This window comes from Astatotilapia calliptera, chromosome 13, assembly GCF_900246225.1.
Source record: "Astatotilapia calliptera chromosome 13, fAstCal1.2, whole genome shotgun sequence".
Lineage (NCBI taxonomy): Eukaryota > Metazoa > Chordata > Actinopteri > Cichliformes > Cichlidae > Astatotilapia > Astatotilapia calliptera.
In genome coordinates, this window is record NC_039314.1 from 29992391 (window position 1) to 30008811 (window position 16421).

The window sequence follows — 16421 nt, forward strand, 5'->3', positions numbered from 1 at the left end:
GATTTGGGACGCGCTGTTTGATGAGTGACCCAAGCCAACCATAATTAATAAGCGGGCTGCGTGAGGTATTATTAGGCCTGATATATTACCTCTGTTTTGCTTTCATGGAAGCTCAAACAGGTCCTTCCTGCTGGGAGGAATACTGCTGCCTAATAGCTGAGGCTCCAATCGAGGGAAAACCCTCTTTAGAGAGCCGTGCAGGGATAAGCAGCTCTCTGATGGACACCCGGCTGCTTTACAAGGAAACCAGGCAGCACTGTGTGGTAAACACTGCCCCCTGTTGGTGAGGAACACACTTCAATTTTCACTCTGCTCACAAACTAGGAACCAAAGTGTTTCCTACTGTTGGACCACATGTTCTGAACATAATCACTACCATCCTCTTGTCAGGTCAAGTACTGAGTGAGTTTAAACATGCAGTTATCCATCCCCAACTTAAGAAACCAGGCTCACACACTTCCATTATGACTTCAGACCCACCTCTGAGCTTTAAGCCGTTTCACAGCGCAGAGACGGCTCTCATAAAGGTCGTGAACAACATTATGGTAGCAACGGACTGTGGTAAACATGCAGTGCTTGTTCTATTGGATATGACTGCTGCATTCGACACGGTGGATCACGACCTGCTGATCTCTCGATTACAGCATTGTGTAGGAATATCCTGCCGGGCACTTTCGTGGATAAAATCCTATCTCTCAGGAGCTTTTGTGTTAAGTTGGGTTTGGCCTCATCCTCTCTGGTCCCTCTGCCATGGGGGGTACTGCAGGGATCTATTCTTGGGCCATTATTGTTTTCATTGTAGGGAGGGAGGGAGAGAGGGAGGGAGAGAGGGAGGGAGAGAGGGATATCGCTGCAGACGGTGAAGGCGCTGCGTGGAAAACAAATCCTTTCTTTTGTCCTGCCGCGTTTTGCTGCGGTGAGCCCGAGTGAAGACGGCACTGAAGCTTTGCTCTCTTTTCCTAGAGTGTCTTCCCCATTTGGGGTTATGTGTGAGTTGTCGTCCCTTTTTAATGTGCGTGTTGTGTCGATTTGTTATTAAACGCTTCCCCGGTTCCCCTGTCTCACGGGCAATCATACAGTTTTATCGTTTTCAATAAAGTAACGTTTTTAATTGTTTTTAGGTGTAGCTGTTATACTGTTACTTTTATTTTGTATTAAAAATTAAACCCTTTGTGCGCCTACGGCTCTGTCCTATTTTAAATAGGTACCTACCACGGGTCACAAGAGCATCGTTTCTAATTTTGATTGAAACTGTCAGAGAAAACGGAGCCTCGAGCAGCCAGGACATTAGTTTACAGAAGCTGTACCACGTCCAGCAGAGACTGGACAGTATAGATGGAAAACAAACATGGCAGCAGTTTATCTCAGTCAGCGAGAGGAGCAGGCATGTGTTCGGCTGCTTCACATAGTGGGCATTGAGTTGTTGTGTCCATGTCTGTTGCTGTAACAGTAGTTCATGTTCAGAATAAAAGATCCCAGCTCACTGATCTGATCGGGACAAGTGTTCCCTTAGTGCCAAAGTATAACAGATGTTGGTGTAGTATAAGTCCTGAAAGTCTTTTATTGTCATGACTATTTTTATTTTTGTATGATACCTAATTTATATGGAATATGGCTGAAGTAAACTTAATCATTTGTTTAACAGTAATTTAACGTTATATAATTCATCTCTAGTTTCTCTAACACGGGTCGCTGACGAAGGTGCTTCTGAGTGATCATCGGCATCCTGAGCAGCAAACAGAAGGTTTTGTTAATCTTGAGTTTAGTTTATTGAGTTGAACTCTTTTATTGGTCTGCCTGTTGAAGTTTTTTGGCTGTGTTGAATAGATTTTCATATTTTGGGGTCAATAAAATCCCTTTTTTTGAAGCAGCTGTGTCCTTTCTGCTCGGTCCCTGACGTTACCACAGTTATTATTATGGGTCCTGTTCATGCAGACGTCACGGAGCTCTCTTGATTATTTAATCAATTCACGAGTGAGGGGAGTGACTGGGCGAGCTCCACCCTCAGCTATGGTCCCTGAAGCGTGGCTGGGCTCCGCCTTAGAGATGGAGTCAGGACTTCACAGCGCCTCCCTGAGGGAGACAGCCTGCCGGGTTCAGCTCGCTGTTGGAGCTGGAGGAACAGCCCAGGTCTGAGAACGGGAACCTGGACGTTTATGTTTGGATCCAGTATCCAAAAATGGATTTTGAACCTCGTCTTTGGCCTCACTGCCAGATTTACACAGCAGATGGCTGCCCCTCGGTGGGACAGTATTGTAGGGTCTTTAACTTACAAACACCTGGGACTGTAAAAAAAAAACAAAACACTGAAAACATGGTTTTGTTTTCTCAACCATAAATAATCCAGAAATAAGAAGAAACAGACTGTGGACACTTTAAAAGCAGTGTGTTCACAGCTTTTCAAGAACAACATGTGGAAGCTGTGCTGCAGTTACAGGATCAGATGATAAAATGTGTCACACAGCCTTGGATAAGCACCGAATCATCATCCTCTCCAAACCAGTGATTTATTCCATGTACTGAACTAAAAACGAGCATCAACAATATTTAACCATGCTTCCAAATGAATGTTCAGGTGTTCAGGTGCAAACAAACCTGACGCTCACCTGCTGTCAGATATCCGCGCTCTCACCCAAAGATAGGAAGCGACAAGAACACGAGGATGAATTTAAGAACTTGGTCCTGAACAGCAGCCTCCCTTCTGTGGGAGGAGCTTAAAGAGGCTGTGTGCGGCTCATGGCGTCAGAGCTCTGAGAACAGTAATGATGATGAAGCCCTGTTGGAGGTTCCATTTTTAGGGCAGAAATACCGGGGTTACTCGCATATCTCACGGAGGAATAAACCATACACACGTTGTTTAGAGTTTTACATCAGAGGGACACACCTTCCTCTGCGCCATCATTTATTGCACACACACTTCCGTATTTATACCTTTCAGGTTAAGAGCACATACATATATGATAGGGCAACACCCCCACTTGCTCTTAACACTATACATTACACATGATATACATATTTACATGATATTCACATATCAACGTTTTATGTTCCAAACAAAATATGCGTAAATTTATCTATTTTCACTTTACTTACAGACTTAGTCATGATGTCTGCTACCATGTCTTCTGTTGCACAATACTTAACTTGTACTTCCTTCTCAGTTATAGCAGACCTAATAAAGTGATACTTGATATCGATGTGTTTACATCTTTGACGGTTTATAGGATTTTTGGACAATGCAATTGCACCTTGATTGTCTGCAAGAATGGTAACTGGTGAATATTGCCTTTTAATGTCCATGCCATTAAGTAGCTGTGAGAGGTATAAGCTTTCTTGTACTGTGGCGGCCATCGCCATGTACTCTGCCTCGCACGTTGACAAAGCTACTGTAGCTTGCTTCCTGGTTTTCCAGCAGATCACTGGCCCATTTTTGGATAATACAAAACAATAACCCGTTGTACTTCTCCTGTCACTCAAGTCTGTGGCCCAATCTGCATCGCTGTATGCTATAAGATTTAGGTTTCCTTCTATCCTTTTATAGCACAGCTCTTTGTTTAGTGTCCCCTTAAGGTAACGTAATACATGTTTTGCTGCTGTCCAATGATGCTCTTTTGGCTCAGACAGGGATTGTGACAGTTTGCTCACTATCCAACTCAAATCTGGTCTTGTACATGTCATTAAGTAAATCAAACTGCCCACTAATTCTCTATATTTTCCTGAATCAACTGATTCACCATGTGCACCAAAATCATTTTTGAGTTCACAAGGAGTAGAACGTGGCTTACAGTCAGACATTTTGAACTTTTCCAGGATTTTTGTGATGTACCGTGTCTGGTTTAGTCTTATCTCATGGTTCTCTTGTATACAGTCAATACCCAAGAAATGTTTGAGCTCACCAAGATCCTTCATTTTAAATTTCTCATCCAACATTTGTTTCACGTTGCTGATAGCGTCTTCACTGTTGGCAGCTATGATTACATCATCAACCCAGATGATAAGAATCACTGTCTCACTCGCTGTCTGTCTGGAATATACACAATGGTCTACAGGATTTTGTTTGTAACCTTTTTCACATAAATGGTCATGTAACATCTTATTCCAGTTCCTGCCAGATTGTTTCAAACCATATAGTGATTTGTTTAGTTTACAGACCAGTTTTTCACCTGTGTCTGACTTTACTTCAAAACCTTCTGGTTGCTGCATATACACCTCACAATCGATTGGGGCGTGCAAATAAGCAGTCTTCACGTCCATTTGATGGAGTTTAAAGTTGTGCTGTACTGCTAATTGCATCAGCGTACGCACTGACGTCATATCTGCAGTCGGCGAAAAGGTTTCTTTGTAATCAATGCCTTGAACTTGGCTATAGCCTTTAGCAACATATCTTGCTTTAAATGTTTTAGTCTGATTTGGGTTCTCTTTTATCACATACACCCATCTCCCCCCCACTGCATTTTTACCTTCTGGCAGCGTGGTTAAAGTAAACGTATTATTGTCTTTCAAGGATCTTATTTCATCTTCCATAGCATCTGACCAACACTTAGAGTTCGATGACTGCATAGCTTCTTCAAAAGTCTTTGGTATGTCGTACATCACCCTGTAACAGTAATCTACAGTCAGTGATGTTTGGTCGTCTTCTGCAGTTTGGACATAGTCTTTCAGGTAATCTGGCCTTCTCCTGTTTCGTTTGGGATATCGTTCAGACTCTGTTCTATTACTCTGTTTGTCTGAGTTTTGTGCATCATTTATGCCATTGTCCTGAATGTCACTTTCAGGTTCCAGGATCATACTTTCATCTGATCTCTGGTCATTCCCTGTTTTGTCCTTTCTAGCGGGGTACTTCAAGATGTCCCCTGGAGTCAAATCATCATCTCCATTGTCATCAACCTGAGTGGTCTGGGTTTGGTGCTCAACTACACTTTTAGTGAGGAACTTGACCAACCTATGTCTAAGGACTCGTCCTGTTTTAGGGTAGTAGATTAGATATGACGGACTGTTTTTATCGTAACCCACAAAAACTCCTTCGTCACATCTTGCGTCTAACTTTTTTTTGTTGTGCCCGTAACCATAGCAAACTGATCCAAAAATCCCCATCCTCGACATGTCTGGCTTCTTTCCTGTCAGCATGTAATAAGGGGTTTGCTTTGTGCGTCTGTTGTAACACCTATTACGAATTACTGCGGCAGTCATAACAGCATAAGTCCATAATCTTTTTGGCAGGTTACTTTCGATCAACATACACCGTGCCATTTCAAAAAGTGTTCGCCATTGTCTCTCGGCAGTCCCATTCTGATGAGGTGAATACGGCGCTGATGTCTCATGCCTTATCGTGTTTTTATTTAACAATGTCTGAAACTCTTTAGATGTAAATTCAGTTCCATTGTCTGATCTGATTCTCTTTACTTGCCCATAGGGGGCGACGTCTGCCAAAAACTTTTCAGTTGCTTTTACGGTGTCACTTTTAGCCTTTAGAAAGTACACAAACATTGTGCCTGAGTAATCGTCAGTAAATGCTAACGTGTACCTGAACCCGTCTTTAGCTTCTGGTTCTATCGGTCCAGCTAAGTCAGTGTGCACTAGCTCTAATGCTTCTTCTGCTCTTTCATCAGGCTCTCTATTCCTGGTTTGGATAAATTTGCCTTTTGTACACACTTCACAGTCTTGGTAATGTTTAGCTTTACCTTTTATTTTCATACCCTCGGTAATGTCCTCTAGTTTAACCAAGTCTTCATAGTTGCAATGGCCGAGGATTTTGTGCCAAGTTTCTACATCATGACAGCCATTGCATTCGTCGTTGTCAACATAATGATCAGATGTAACACTGTTCAAATAGTATAGGCGTTCATATTCACTTATCTTAAACCTTGTCCCGTTCTTATGGATAAGCTGGTTGCAGCCCTTCTTGAAGGTTACTGAGGCTCCTTTGGCCGTTGCCGCCTGAACCGAGAAGATATCTTGCGGGTAAGAGGGAATGTAAAGTGCTCCCTCCAGTGTCGCCTTCACCTTTCGTCCCTCGCTGTCTTGTAGATAGACCTCCACATCTCCCCTCTTCAGTGCGACCCCACTCGTCCTCGTTCCGTCAGCTAATTCCATGAAGTGTCTTCCAGGTGTGAATGTCTCATCAAAACTCTTAAATCTCTGAATGTCCGTAATAATGTGAGAAGTGGCCCCTGTATCAACCATTAGGCCTCTCTGTTTCAGCCCTTGATTTCCACAGTCTTTGGCTTTGAACGCGAAACTATGATCTTCTGCATCAGTTACGTGTTTAGCAGTAATCTTCTTTCGTCGGCGACAGTCGCTGTCCTTATGCGTTGAGCTTTTACAGTAACCGCACCACTGCTTCACTTTTTGTTCTTTCCTTTCGGTCTTTGTGTAACACTCACGTGCTATATGACCCTCTTTTCCACAGTTGTAACATGTTATTTCTGCATTGTCTCTCTCTTTCTTCCAGTTATTTGCCTTCATCACATTGTCTTCAGAACATGTGGCCTTTTCGGTGCTCTCGTAGCTTCTTAATTTAGCTTTGAATTCACTAAATGTCATTGCTTTGTCACTGTGGGTTACATGTATGGCAAACGGCTTGAAAGATTCAGGCAACCCTTTTAGCACCATTGCAATAAGCAGTCCATCACTTAATGTCTCTTCTGCATTCCTCAGAGCTGTAATGGCAGTTTCAGCCCTTATCATATAGTCTGTGACGCTCTCAATGGGAGTTTTCTGTAGCGACGTTAGCTCCGTGTACAGGCTAATCACACGTGGTGTACCCTTACCGGCGTAGTGCTCTCTCAGAATCTCCAACGCTTTTCGTCCGTCATCCTTGGCATCTCTCATCACGAGTGAAAGACTTCTATCATCCAATACTTGGATTAGCTCTGCATAAGCTACTTCATTCTTTTCATCCAAGTCCTTGTCTTCTTCCTCCGACTCGCCGGGCTCGTTCAGAATGGCAGCCTTTAGCCCAAGTAGCCGCAGGTATCCCAGGAACTTTGTTTCCCACAGTTCATAGTTTCTCTCGTCTCCGTCGAAGCATAGACGGTTCCACCGGCTTCCCACATCCCTTCTGGGCCCATAACCTGTTGGAGGTTCCATTTTTAGGGCAGAAATACCGGGGTTACTCGCATATCTCACGGAGGAATAAACCATACACACGTTGTTTAGAGTTTTACATCAGAGGGACACACCTTCCTCTGCGCCATCATTTATTGCACACACACTTCCGTATTTATACCTTTCAGGTTAAGAGCACATACATATATGATAGGGCAACAAGCCGAGTCCTCCGTGTTCAAGCCTCACAGCATGTTCACAGCCCGACACACAAACGCTGGACTCTGTAGTTCACAGCATCCGTTTTCTTACATCCTCAAACAACTTTTAATATTAGACAAAGTTCTTAAATGATGAGTTCATGGACTAAGAGCAAAGCGCTCCTCAAACTTACCTGTCCGGTGTTAAAAAGGAACCGCCCTCTTCTGAAGCCATTTCTAAGAGGGGTGGACTTAAGGAGGCGGCGGGGAAAGCACCAGCAGGTCAGCGTCCTCGAGCGTCTCTCAGGCTGATCTGTGTCACTGTATGTGCATGATGTCACAGGATGATGTCACACATGTACTCGTGCATGAACACAAACACATCTACAAATCCAGCAGCAGGTGGCGCTGTACCCTGTCATACGGAGGCTTCGATGTTTTTATGGTGGACTCAGAAAGAAGACAGCAAGCCGTGGAGACAAAGCTTTTATTCATGTAAACGTTCTTCAGTGAAACAGGTAAACAGACACCTGGCAGAGCGCTGTGACATCACAGCGCTCCTGCAGGAAGTCCACCTCAAACACCTAACAACAGCAGAGCCATCAGAAGCCTCCGAAACAGGAAGTGAGCAAACGCAGGTGTGGTTTTTGTGAAGAGGCGGCACCTCAGAGGAAGGCGTCACACCACTCCTTCAGGCACTGAGCGCAGGAGCTGGCCTGGCGAGAGTTGGCGCCGATGGAGTCTTTGAGCCAATCGGTGAACATCTCCGTGTCTTTCCTCAAGAGCAGGAACTGACCGAGAACCACATATGCCTGAAAACACACACACACACACACACACACACACACACACACACACACACACACACACACACACACACACACACACACACACGTGAGTCAGTCCAGTTACAGTCTCTGTGGATAATTTCCCCTGTGATAACTGCACAGAGGGTCTTTATAAGTCAGCTATTTGGATTCTATTCAGGCTTTCAGTTTGCACCATCAGGGGCGTGGCCTGTCTGCCTAAAAGGTGGAGGGTGACACAGGCAGTTGTAGCTGCTAGCTGTCTGCTAGCTTCACCTGAACTGAACCTGTGGACCATGTTTGTGCTCTCAGTTAGCAGCTAATGCTAGAACCCACAGGAGCATCACACAGACTCTGAAACCTGCTGATCAGTGTTCAGTAACATCCAATCAAAATCCTTGAATTTCACCGTGTACCAAACCTGGAGCTCCGCCTTCTTGGACGCTCTGTTAGTACCTCACAGCAGCCATTATTGGTCATGTGAGGTCGTTAAAATGCTCCAACAGAACTACAATCTGACTACACAGCACACAGCAGTGAAGCTGCCGTGTGCTGTGTGTGTGTGTGTGTGTGTGTGTGTGTGTGTGTGTGTGTGTGTGTGTACCTTGTCGAAGCCATTCTCCTCCAGCTTCTTCCCCAGAGTCTCTCCGATGCCTGACAGAGCCGTCACAGGTTTGTCCGCCATCGGCTCTCCAACAAAGTCCCGGTGCTTCTGAGACGTGGTCGACATCCTGACTGCAGGAACACACACACACACACACACACACACACACACACACACACACACACACACTCTCACTAAACCCTCTCCTACTCGTCTGGAGCGAGTTCGGATCATTGGTGTCAAAATGAACTCTAAAAACGTTTTTGTGGGAAAGTTAAAGTTTGGAAACCTTCATGAGCTGGAGGATCACCTGCAGAAGAGTGTGGCTGATCTGCAGGAGACCTTTGACCTCAGTGGCCTTCTCCTCTCAGCAGGAAGCCAGTGTTGCCAACTTAGCGACTTTGTCCCTATATTTAGTGACTTTTCAGACCCCTTAGCGACTTTATTTTCTAAAAAGGGACAAGCAACAAATCTGGAGACTTTCTGGTGTTTTTGGAGACTTGAAAGAACGTATCGCTCTTACTCTCAACAAGCAGCGGTGCTGCCGTGGGCACCTCACCCGCGCCAAAGCGCTCACGGGGTGAGGAAAGTCCTCCCCCCGCTGCTATCAGGGCAGGAGACGCTCACACTTGTGTGCCCAAACTGCAAATGAACCGCGCATGAGCGAAGCCGCTGCTCCGCACTGACTGTAACGCAGTCAGTTCTTCTTTTACTCTTATGCTGTTTTGTGGATCACAAGGTTTAAAACTACTTATAAACACACACACACAAAGTAACTCCACCAGAGCGCCTACTTCGGGTCACTTTTGCGGGGTTGGAATTGTGGCATTACAAAAAACAATAATTGCTAAAAGAAATTTAATTTGTAGTTCTAAACAAACTAACTGCATTTAGGACGTTTTTTACTCACTTTGTCTCTTCCACGATGTTATTTCTCTCTCCGACAACGTTACAATTACATTAGCATGACCAATTATGCAAATTAGGCGATGACGTCATTTAGCGACTTTTAGGACAGCCAATAGCGATTTTCCTTGCTGAGTTTTCAACCGTGCAGGAAGCTGAGGGCTGCAGGGGGCGGGGTCAGCGCTCCTTGTGGCTTCAGACCAGTTTAATTTTTTGAACTGTGCGCGTGTGTTTGTGTGCCTCCGCGTGTGTCTGCTGCTGGACTCCCATTAAAACCAGTGGAACCAGCTGCAGGTGGAAGCTCTACCTGTCACAGGAGGACTCGATCCCGCTGATGTGGACCTGGGCCGGTCTCACGCGCTGGACACTAAGGAGACACACCGCGTACCTGTGAGCACGAGGAGCTCACCTGAGCACAGCGGCGGCTCGAACAGGAAGCGTTTTATTGTGGAAACCCGGATGCACGCTGAGTTCCCTGACGCTCGTGGTGTGACGTCATGACGCAGAGACTCAAAGATGGCGTGAGTTGAAGAGGAGTCACTCCTCGGTGAAAATGAGATCCCCAAACATCTTTTGTTTTTTGGAGCGCAGATTCTGTGATTTCAAACTAAACACGCCGTGAGAATCCTCCCACTCACGGTGAGCCCAGCACACAGGTCCAGGTGTCTCCTGAGCCTCAAACACGTGTGTGACGTCACGAGCTTGCAGTCCTGCTCAGACACGTCAGAGCCGTGACGGCTGCCGCTGATCCAGTCACACACGGAGCCAGGTGCATGAAAGTAAAAGCGCTGCGGACTCTTTTTTTCAATGTACCGCTGATTGCCCCGCCCCCTACTCATAAAGCCCCGCCCCACGATCTCCACGTGTTGGTGTGGTGGGCTGGGCCGTAGCTACTCTTCTGGCTGTTCTTACAGGCGTTCCCACTGTCTGCGGGTCACCTCGCTCCCCTCGCTCCGTGACCCGGGTACTTTAGCGGAAACATGGCGGTGCCGCTGACCGACCATGAGAGGCGGAAGCAGATCAGCGGGACTACGACTTCGCCCTGGCCCCAGTGGCGTGTCCAGCCCCCAGGCCCCCCCCCCCCCAAACCAGACTGGCCACCCCAAAGGCAAAACAATAAAATTCAATCAAGTATCAAATGTCCGATTATGTTTTCACGGTGAAGCTCAGATATCCGAGTGTAAGTGAATGCAGCATCGGCTTCTGCGCTATGCGCATCACGTTAGCAAAGGTAGGAGAGCCAAGCACGAAAGACGTCACTGCAGGAAACAATTTTTCGGTGAAAGAAAATGAGGACAGAATAAATGTCCCGGTAAGTAATATTAAGTTTGTTGAGTTTAGTAAACTTCGGCGAAATTAGAATCCCAAGGAAAAAATAACACTTAAAGAATTATTGCAGCCCTCGAATATTTCTGACAGTATGCTACAGAGGGCAGCTAACATAAGAGTTATGAGTTATAAGATGTAATCTAAGTCGTAACATTGCTGTATGGAGCTGCAGATTTGGTTGCAGGTTAACATAGCTGGACTGGCCATCGGGCATACCGGGCATATCCCCAGTGACTTATTTTTTATTTTTTTTGTAAGGGCATGAACAATGAGAGGTGGTGGATTGGCCAGATGCAGGTCGATGTGTAGAAATAACTCCGTTGTTTGGTGGTGGCTATGACGGGACTTCCACAGAGGCAACAGGTGGATGAGGGAAGGGGAGGCAGGAGGAGAGCCCCGAAGCAGCCGCCAGTCCGAGTGTCAGGTGAACTGAACTTCAGGTAAGAAGTTATGACCTGCAGTCTATCTGGGTCAGATATAAACCAAGTTTAGGTGGAGTTTATTTTCGTTGTGCTGACTTTTTACCGTCAGTTGCAATAACTCGTACTGCGTTCTAGCCAGTTTGACGGAGTTTTTATACAGCTGGGTGGGTGCTATGATGTTACTGATAGTGAACTTTATTTTATTCATAAGGTTAGTAGAGTTGCCAACGGCTCCTTAAAAAAATGGGATGGTCCCTCATTCAGAGAAAATATTACACGTTTCGTATTGAGCTGAGAAGAGACGCAGTTTGTCCCGGACTTTAGCTAGAATGGAAAAAAGACACAAAGCTGGATTTATTCTGTCTTTATGCTGCACAGCTGCCTCTTCTCCTCTCATTCTCCCCCCTCCCTCTCCTGTTGCTACTTCAATCATGAAACTGATCAATGATCAGCTGATCGTCTCTCTTGTTTGTTTATCACTTTGCGCCAGAAAGAGGAAACCAGCGGATGTCGCGCTAAACAACAGCAGCACGTTTAAGCTTGATCAGCTGTTGTTAGAATTTATTTAATATTAATTTCTAGTATCAGCTGATGTTTGCTGGAGCCACAGCTGTAAAGCTGCTGGTCATGATGTCGGTTTGGATATGTGGTGAGAGGGAAACATGAAGATGAAACCAGGAGATGTCCTTACTGAATCATCAGAGCTGAACAGGTGATGGAGAAACAGGTTTACCTTTTAGGTGACATGGATGAGTTGAAGTTATGAACTGTTTCTGAGAGACAAATAACACCAGGATCCTTTTCTAAGCAGCTGACAGCTGGTAACTGTGCAGGGGCGGGTCTAGCAAATATACCAACAAGACAGTGTACATATGGAAAAGATGTATATAAATCTTATAAAGTTTGTATCTGTCTTGTGTGAAACTTGTATGAAAAGCATACAAGAGTAAAAACAGATATAAGATCCTTTGAAAAATTATATAATGAAACTTGTATGTTTTGGATACTAAAACAATATATGAAAGTAATGAGAAAGTGGCCACTTTCATGAGTAAATCATATAAGTTTTTACTATTTCTTTTCCATATGGGACTGTCACAACAGCATTTGTTTTCATTCAAAGGCTTTATGGCTTTAATACCTGGGGGGCCGGTCTCCAGTCAAAATGCCATTTTTTTGTCCCAGTCCAGCCCTGGACACGACACGCAGTGAGTTAATCTGAGCAGGTGCATTAAAAAATAAATGGCCGGGCCAGCGGTGCACATCGCAAATCAGCTCGCAGAGACATTAGGTGTGCCGCTTCTTAATGACGGTATCTTAGCTAACAACCCCAAGTACCAGATTCAACTTGTAATTGGCTAAAAATAACTTCGTCTACTGGTCAGAGGGACGTTGTTAGCTGGCAGTTTTTTTTCAAGCGATGTTGAAATTTCCACATTCAGACACTTCAAATGCTTCAGCAGCTGTCGGCTCAGCATCAGCACCACGGAAATACACGGATACATCCGTATACTCGAGACTGATCAAACCAGAAGCTTTAATGAGCAGCTGGTTTGTCTCGCATTAACTGGCTGAGTTAATGCCAGTTAATCGAAATGCAGCTGATTGAACTGAAAAGCTCGACTCTGTGGGGTCAAAGTTTGCAGAACTATGGACACAGCTGGAATCCACAGCTGTGCATGTTCATGGAGCTGCATGTTCACCTGCTGGACGTCACTACCTGACACGTTTAACTGTCTTCAGAACATTGCAGAGGCCTTACTGACAGTGTTTGGCTCTAATATCTGTGTGAGCAGATTTTCTCTCACATGAGTCCTCAGGTCTGAATGCTGGACACTCGGAGACCTGTGTCTCTGAGTGGGAGACCAGAGATCACAGTAACATGTGTGTCTCTGTATTAACAAACATGCTATATTGGCTCAGTTTATTTTTCTTATCATTGTTGTGAGGAGACCATAAACAGCATTTGCATTTTGCCTGTACGTCCAGGTGGATATATTTGTGCAGAATCGTGCCTTTGAGTCAAACAGCGAGAGAGCGCTGTTTACTCACTATCCAATCACATTACAGCATAAATAAGCTAACGAGCGCGTGTCTGTGGCGGTGCGTTCAGGGAACCAAGCAGCTTGTAAAACTAAATCTTTATTTTTTTAATCTTCTTTTAGTTTAAAAAAATCATCGTGTTCGATGAAGCTGAGCATCATCATCAGCTCAGAGCTCATTAATATTATTGTTGTTGTTATTTTGGTTTTGAGTTGCTTGTTCGAGGCCCGGCGTGAGCGCCCAGGTGTCTCGTGGGTAATGGTTTCGCGTCAGAATCTGTTTCTGCTGCTGTTTTTATTTCCTTCACCACAGAAACATGAACCTGATGTTTTGTACACAGAAAGCTTCGTCCTCGACTCGTTTTCTGCTTGTTTGTTTTTAAACGAGATTTTCGTCGTCAAAATTGCCTTGTTAACATTTTTTCTTTCATCTGATGATTTAACATTTACTTTAATTTTGGATATTTTTGCATCTTTACATTGAAAAATAAAAATCTCTTTATTTCAGTCATTGTAAGAAATGCTGACATCAACATTTTCAGATGTTTTTGAAACAAACAGCAGAACTGATAAATGAAGACAAATAAAACAAATAATATTTAATTCAAGTTGTAACAGGCCTTCAGACAAGTTCCAGTGATAAACTCGACACAATCACACAAAAATATTAAAAACTCCACGTCACCACTCTTTAAAAGCATCGGTTGCCGTGGCGACCCTGCGTGCTGTGACGCGAGCGCGGCTGTGGGAGGAATGCTAACAGAAGGAGGAATGATGTGTCGAGGTCATGCGAGGACAAAACGAGCCGCGGCGGTGCGGCTGTCGTGGAGTGCAGAGAGTAATCCGAGTACTTCCTGTCTGTCCTCACTGTGCGACGGGATGAGCTGTGCCCAGGAAATCACTGAAAGAGAAGACAAAGAGCAGCGTGAGCGCGGTTTCGCGGCTCACCGTGACATCACCGCGAGCTGATCCTACCTGAGGATGTTTGGCAGCTCCGGGCTCCTGTAGATGAACTTGTGCTTGTAGGCGAGCGCGGCGGGGAAGGGCACGAACTGAACCTTGTGACCGCTCAGGCTCTTCGACTGCGACGCCAGCGAGTAGAGCTGCAGGGAGAGGGCGAGGAGGCGGGTTAGTCTCAGTTTCTTCTTCTACTGCAGGAAAAATGGCGTGCTGCGTCCGGTCTACACCGTCACAGCGCGGCTCTACAGATCAGTCACACAGAAACTCGTGCCTCTCTCTCCCGTCTTCGACGCCACCCTCCCTGAGCCTGGCTCTTCCTGCTCCCACCCTCGCCTATGCGCCTGCTCACAGGGTCGTCTGGTTGTTGGCTCCTCTCTGTGTGATCGTCGGCTCTATGAAAAGCGCCCTGTTGTGATTTGGCGTTGCATAAATGCTGCCGGAGCAGATCCGTCCACATCAGAACGTTCTTTAAAAACATGAAACGTTCCGGTTTCTATTAACGTGACAATACAGCAGAAATCTGTCCAATGTTTTCGTTTTAGCTTCAGTTCTACCGAGTTAACGATAAAAACCCTGAAAACCAGAAACTTCACACCCGAGCCTCAACTCTCGCGGCCGGTCCGTGCCGTGGGGGTTGGGGGCCGCTGTCTTAAAGAATAAGACTTGTTCTTGACGGATTTCTTTAGATTGGTGGAGATGTTTCGGTCACACTTTCTTACCTTCTTACCGAGGTGGAAAGGAACCACGCTGTCGTCCTCGGCGTGGAGGATGAGCACGGGACAGGAGATGTGGTTCATGCTGCAGACACACAAACATTCAGGGACATTAAACTTGTACTTGCAATTATTTTATTGTACTTTTTATATTTTACATTTATATTTATTATTGAAACTTGCACCAAGGGAGTGGCACTCCAATTTCGTTGTACTCTGTACAATGACAATAAAGGCTATTCTATTCTATTCTATTCTAAACGCCTCTGCTGCATTCAGGGGCTGCAGTTCTTCTAACAGCCACTAGGTGCTGCTGTTTGGGTTATGTGTGTGTGAATCACCAGATATTCACACACACATAACGAGCTAATATTTCCAGATTAGTCTGCAGGGTCGAAGGTCAGCAGCTGTAATGAAAGTCTGTTCTCTGACGCTGCACGAGCAGATCCAGGATCAGCGTCTAAAAACAATCAAGCTCCATCCGTCAGACCTGCTCGGGTCATAAAAGTGAAAAATCAACGATTCGGTTTAAACTTCACGAGAAACTCGAAATGTTCCTCGGACAATTTAACATCAACTCCAAAATTATCCAAAGACGGTAAAAACGTTTCCTGTTCCACCCACTCAGGAATTTACTCCAAACCCCGAGAACAAGTAAACGCTCGGAGGCGCTCTGCACGCTGATTCAGGTCAAACAGCCGCATGCTTTTTAAAAACGACGTAGCGAGCTGCTGACGAGCAGCCGGGCGCCGCTCGAAAACACGTTTCACGTGGGAGGAGCTTTGATGAGGTACATACTTCTCATCGCTGGTGAAGCGGATGTTGTTGGCAGTGATGGCGTCCAGGAAGAACCAATCAAAGCCGGGCAGGTACCGGTACACCTGAAACACACACACGCACTGTGAGACACACCTGCAGGAGCTGTGTGTGTCTGTGTGTGTGTCTGTGTGTGTTACCATGGAGAAGGGGTGACTCTTGGCCTCCTCTCTGATGTTGGTGAAAGGAGACTCTAAGATGAGCGCGTCAGGAGGACTTCCTGTGAAACGATGTCATCATTAGTACCTGACGCTACGTTTCCCACAATCCTCGGCTGCTGAGACGCTCCAATTAAACCCAGAAATAAACTCCTGGGAGTTTTAGTTAATGTCGTTCTCAATCTGCTGTTTTGCTATTTTTAATCCACACAGTGCTGTGCAAAAGTCTTGAGCCAGCCCTCATTTCACACACACTAAGGAGAGAAGTGTGTGTGTGTGTGTGTGTGTGTGTGTGTACCTCTGTCACACAGCCGTCTGACCACATTGGTTGCCACTCTGAAAGAAAAGAAACTCGGATTAAATCGGAATCCTTGGATCTGCTTCAGCCTCGTTGCTGCTGATCGACCTCTGGGACTGA

General features: G+C 45.5%; 2 protein-coding genes across 4 annotated transcripts in view; both read right to left on the minus strand.

Moving 5' to 3' along the window:
- Window positions 1-7718: 7718 nt before the first annotated feature.
- Window positions 7719-10206, minus strand: LOC113034948 (barrier-to-autointegration factor-like protein). Of its 2 annotated transcripts, none has more exons than XM_026190133.1 (3): window positions 9871-10206; window positions 8658-8788; window positions 7719-8059 (listed from the first exon to the last, which is right to left on the minus strand). In XM_026190133.1, exons 2-3 carry the CDS (start codon window positions 8781-8783, stop codon window positions 7913-7915), a joined length of 273 nt encoding a protein of 90 aa, XP_026045918.1. In that variant the 5' UTR covers window positions 8784-8788; window positions 9871-10206; the 3' UTR covers window positions 7719-7912. The 2 variants fall into 2 exon arrangements, with proteins under 2 accessions (XP_026045918.1, XP_026045919.1); XM_026190134.1 differs by lacking the exon at window positions 9871-10206 and adding an exon at window positions 9568-9589.
- Window positions 10207-13930: 3724 nt separating this feature from the next.
- Window positions 13931-16421, minus strand: part of abhd12 (abhydrolase domain containing 12, lysophospholipase) — a 13599-nt gene continuing 11108 nt past the window's right edge. For both annotated transcript variants that reach the window (XM_026190386.1, XM_026190387.1), the window contains exons 9-14: window positions 16302-16339; window positions 15986-16065; window positions 15828-15910; window positions 15036-15114; window positions 14332-14459; window positions 13931-14257 (exon numbers count right to left, since the gene is read on the minus strand). In XM_026190386.1, coding sequence (XP_026046171.1) covers window positions 14221-14257; window positions 14332-14459; window positions 15036-15114; window positions 15828-15910; window positions 15986-16065; window positions 16302-16339 — 445 coding nt within the window. In that variant the 3' untranslated portion in view covers window positions 13931-14220. The remainder of the gene's footprint in view (window positions 14258-14331; window positions 14460-15035; window positions 15115-15827; window positions 15911-15985; window positions 16066-16301; window positions 16340-16421) is intronic.

Excerpts from the sequence above, each read along its gene's own strand:
- LOC113034948 (XM_026190133.1), bottom strand. The coding sequence starts at position 8,783 with ATGTCGACCACGTCTCAGAAGCACCGGGACTTTGTTGGAGAGCCGATG. Across the intron at positions 8,060-8,657 it reads AGGAGAATGGCTTCGACAAG|GCATATGTGGTTCTCGGTCA; the intron begins GTACACACACAC and ends GTGTGTTTTCAG.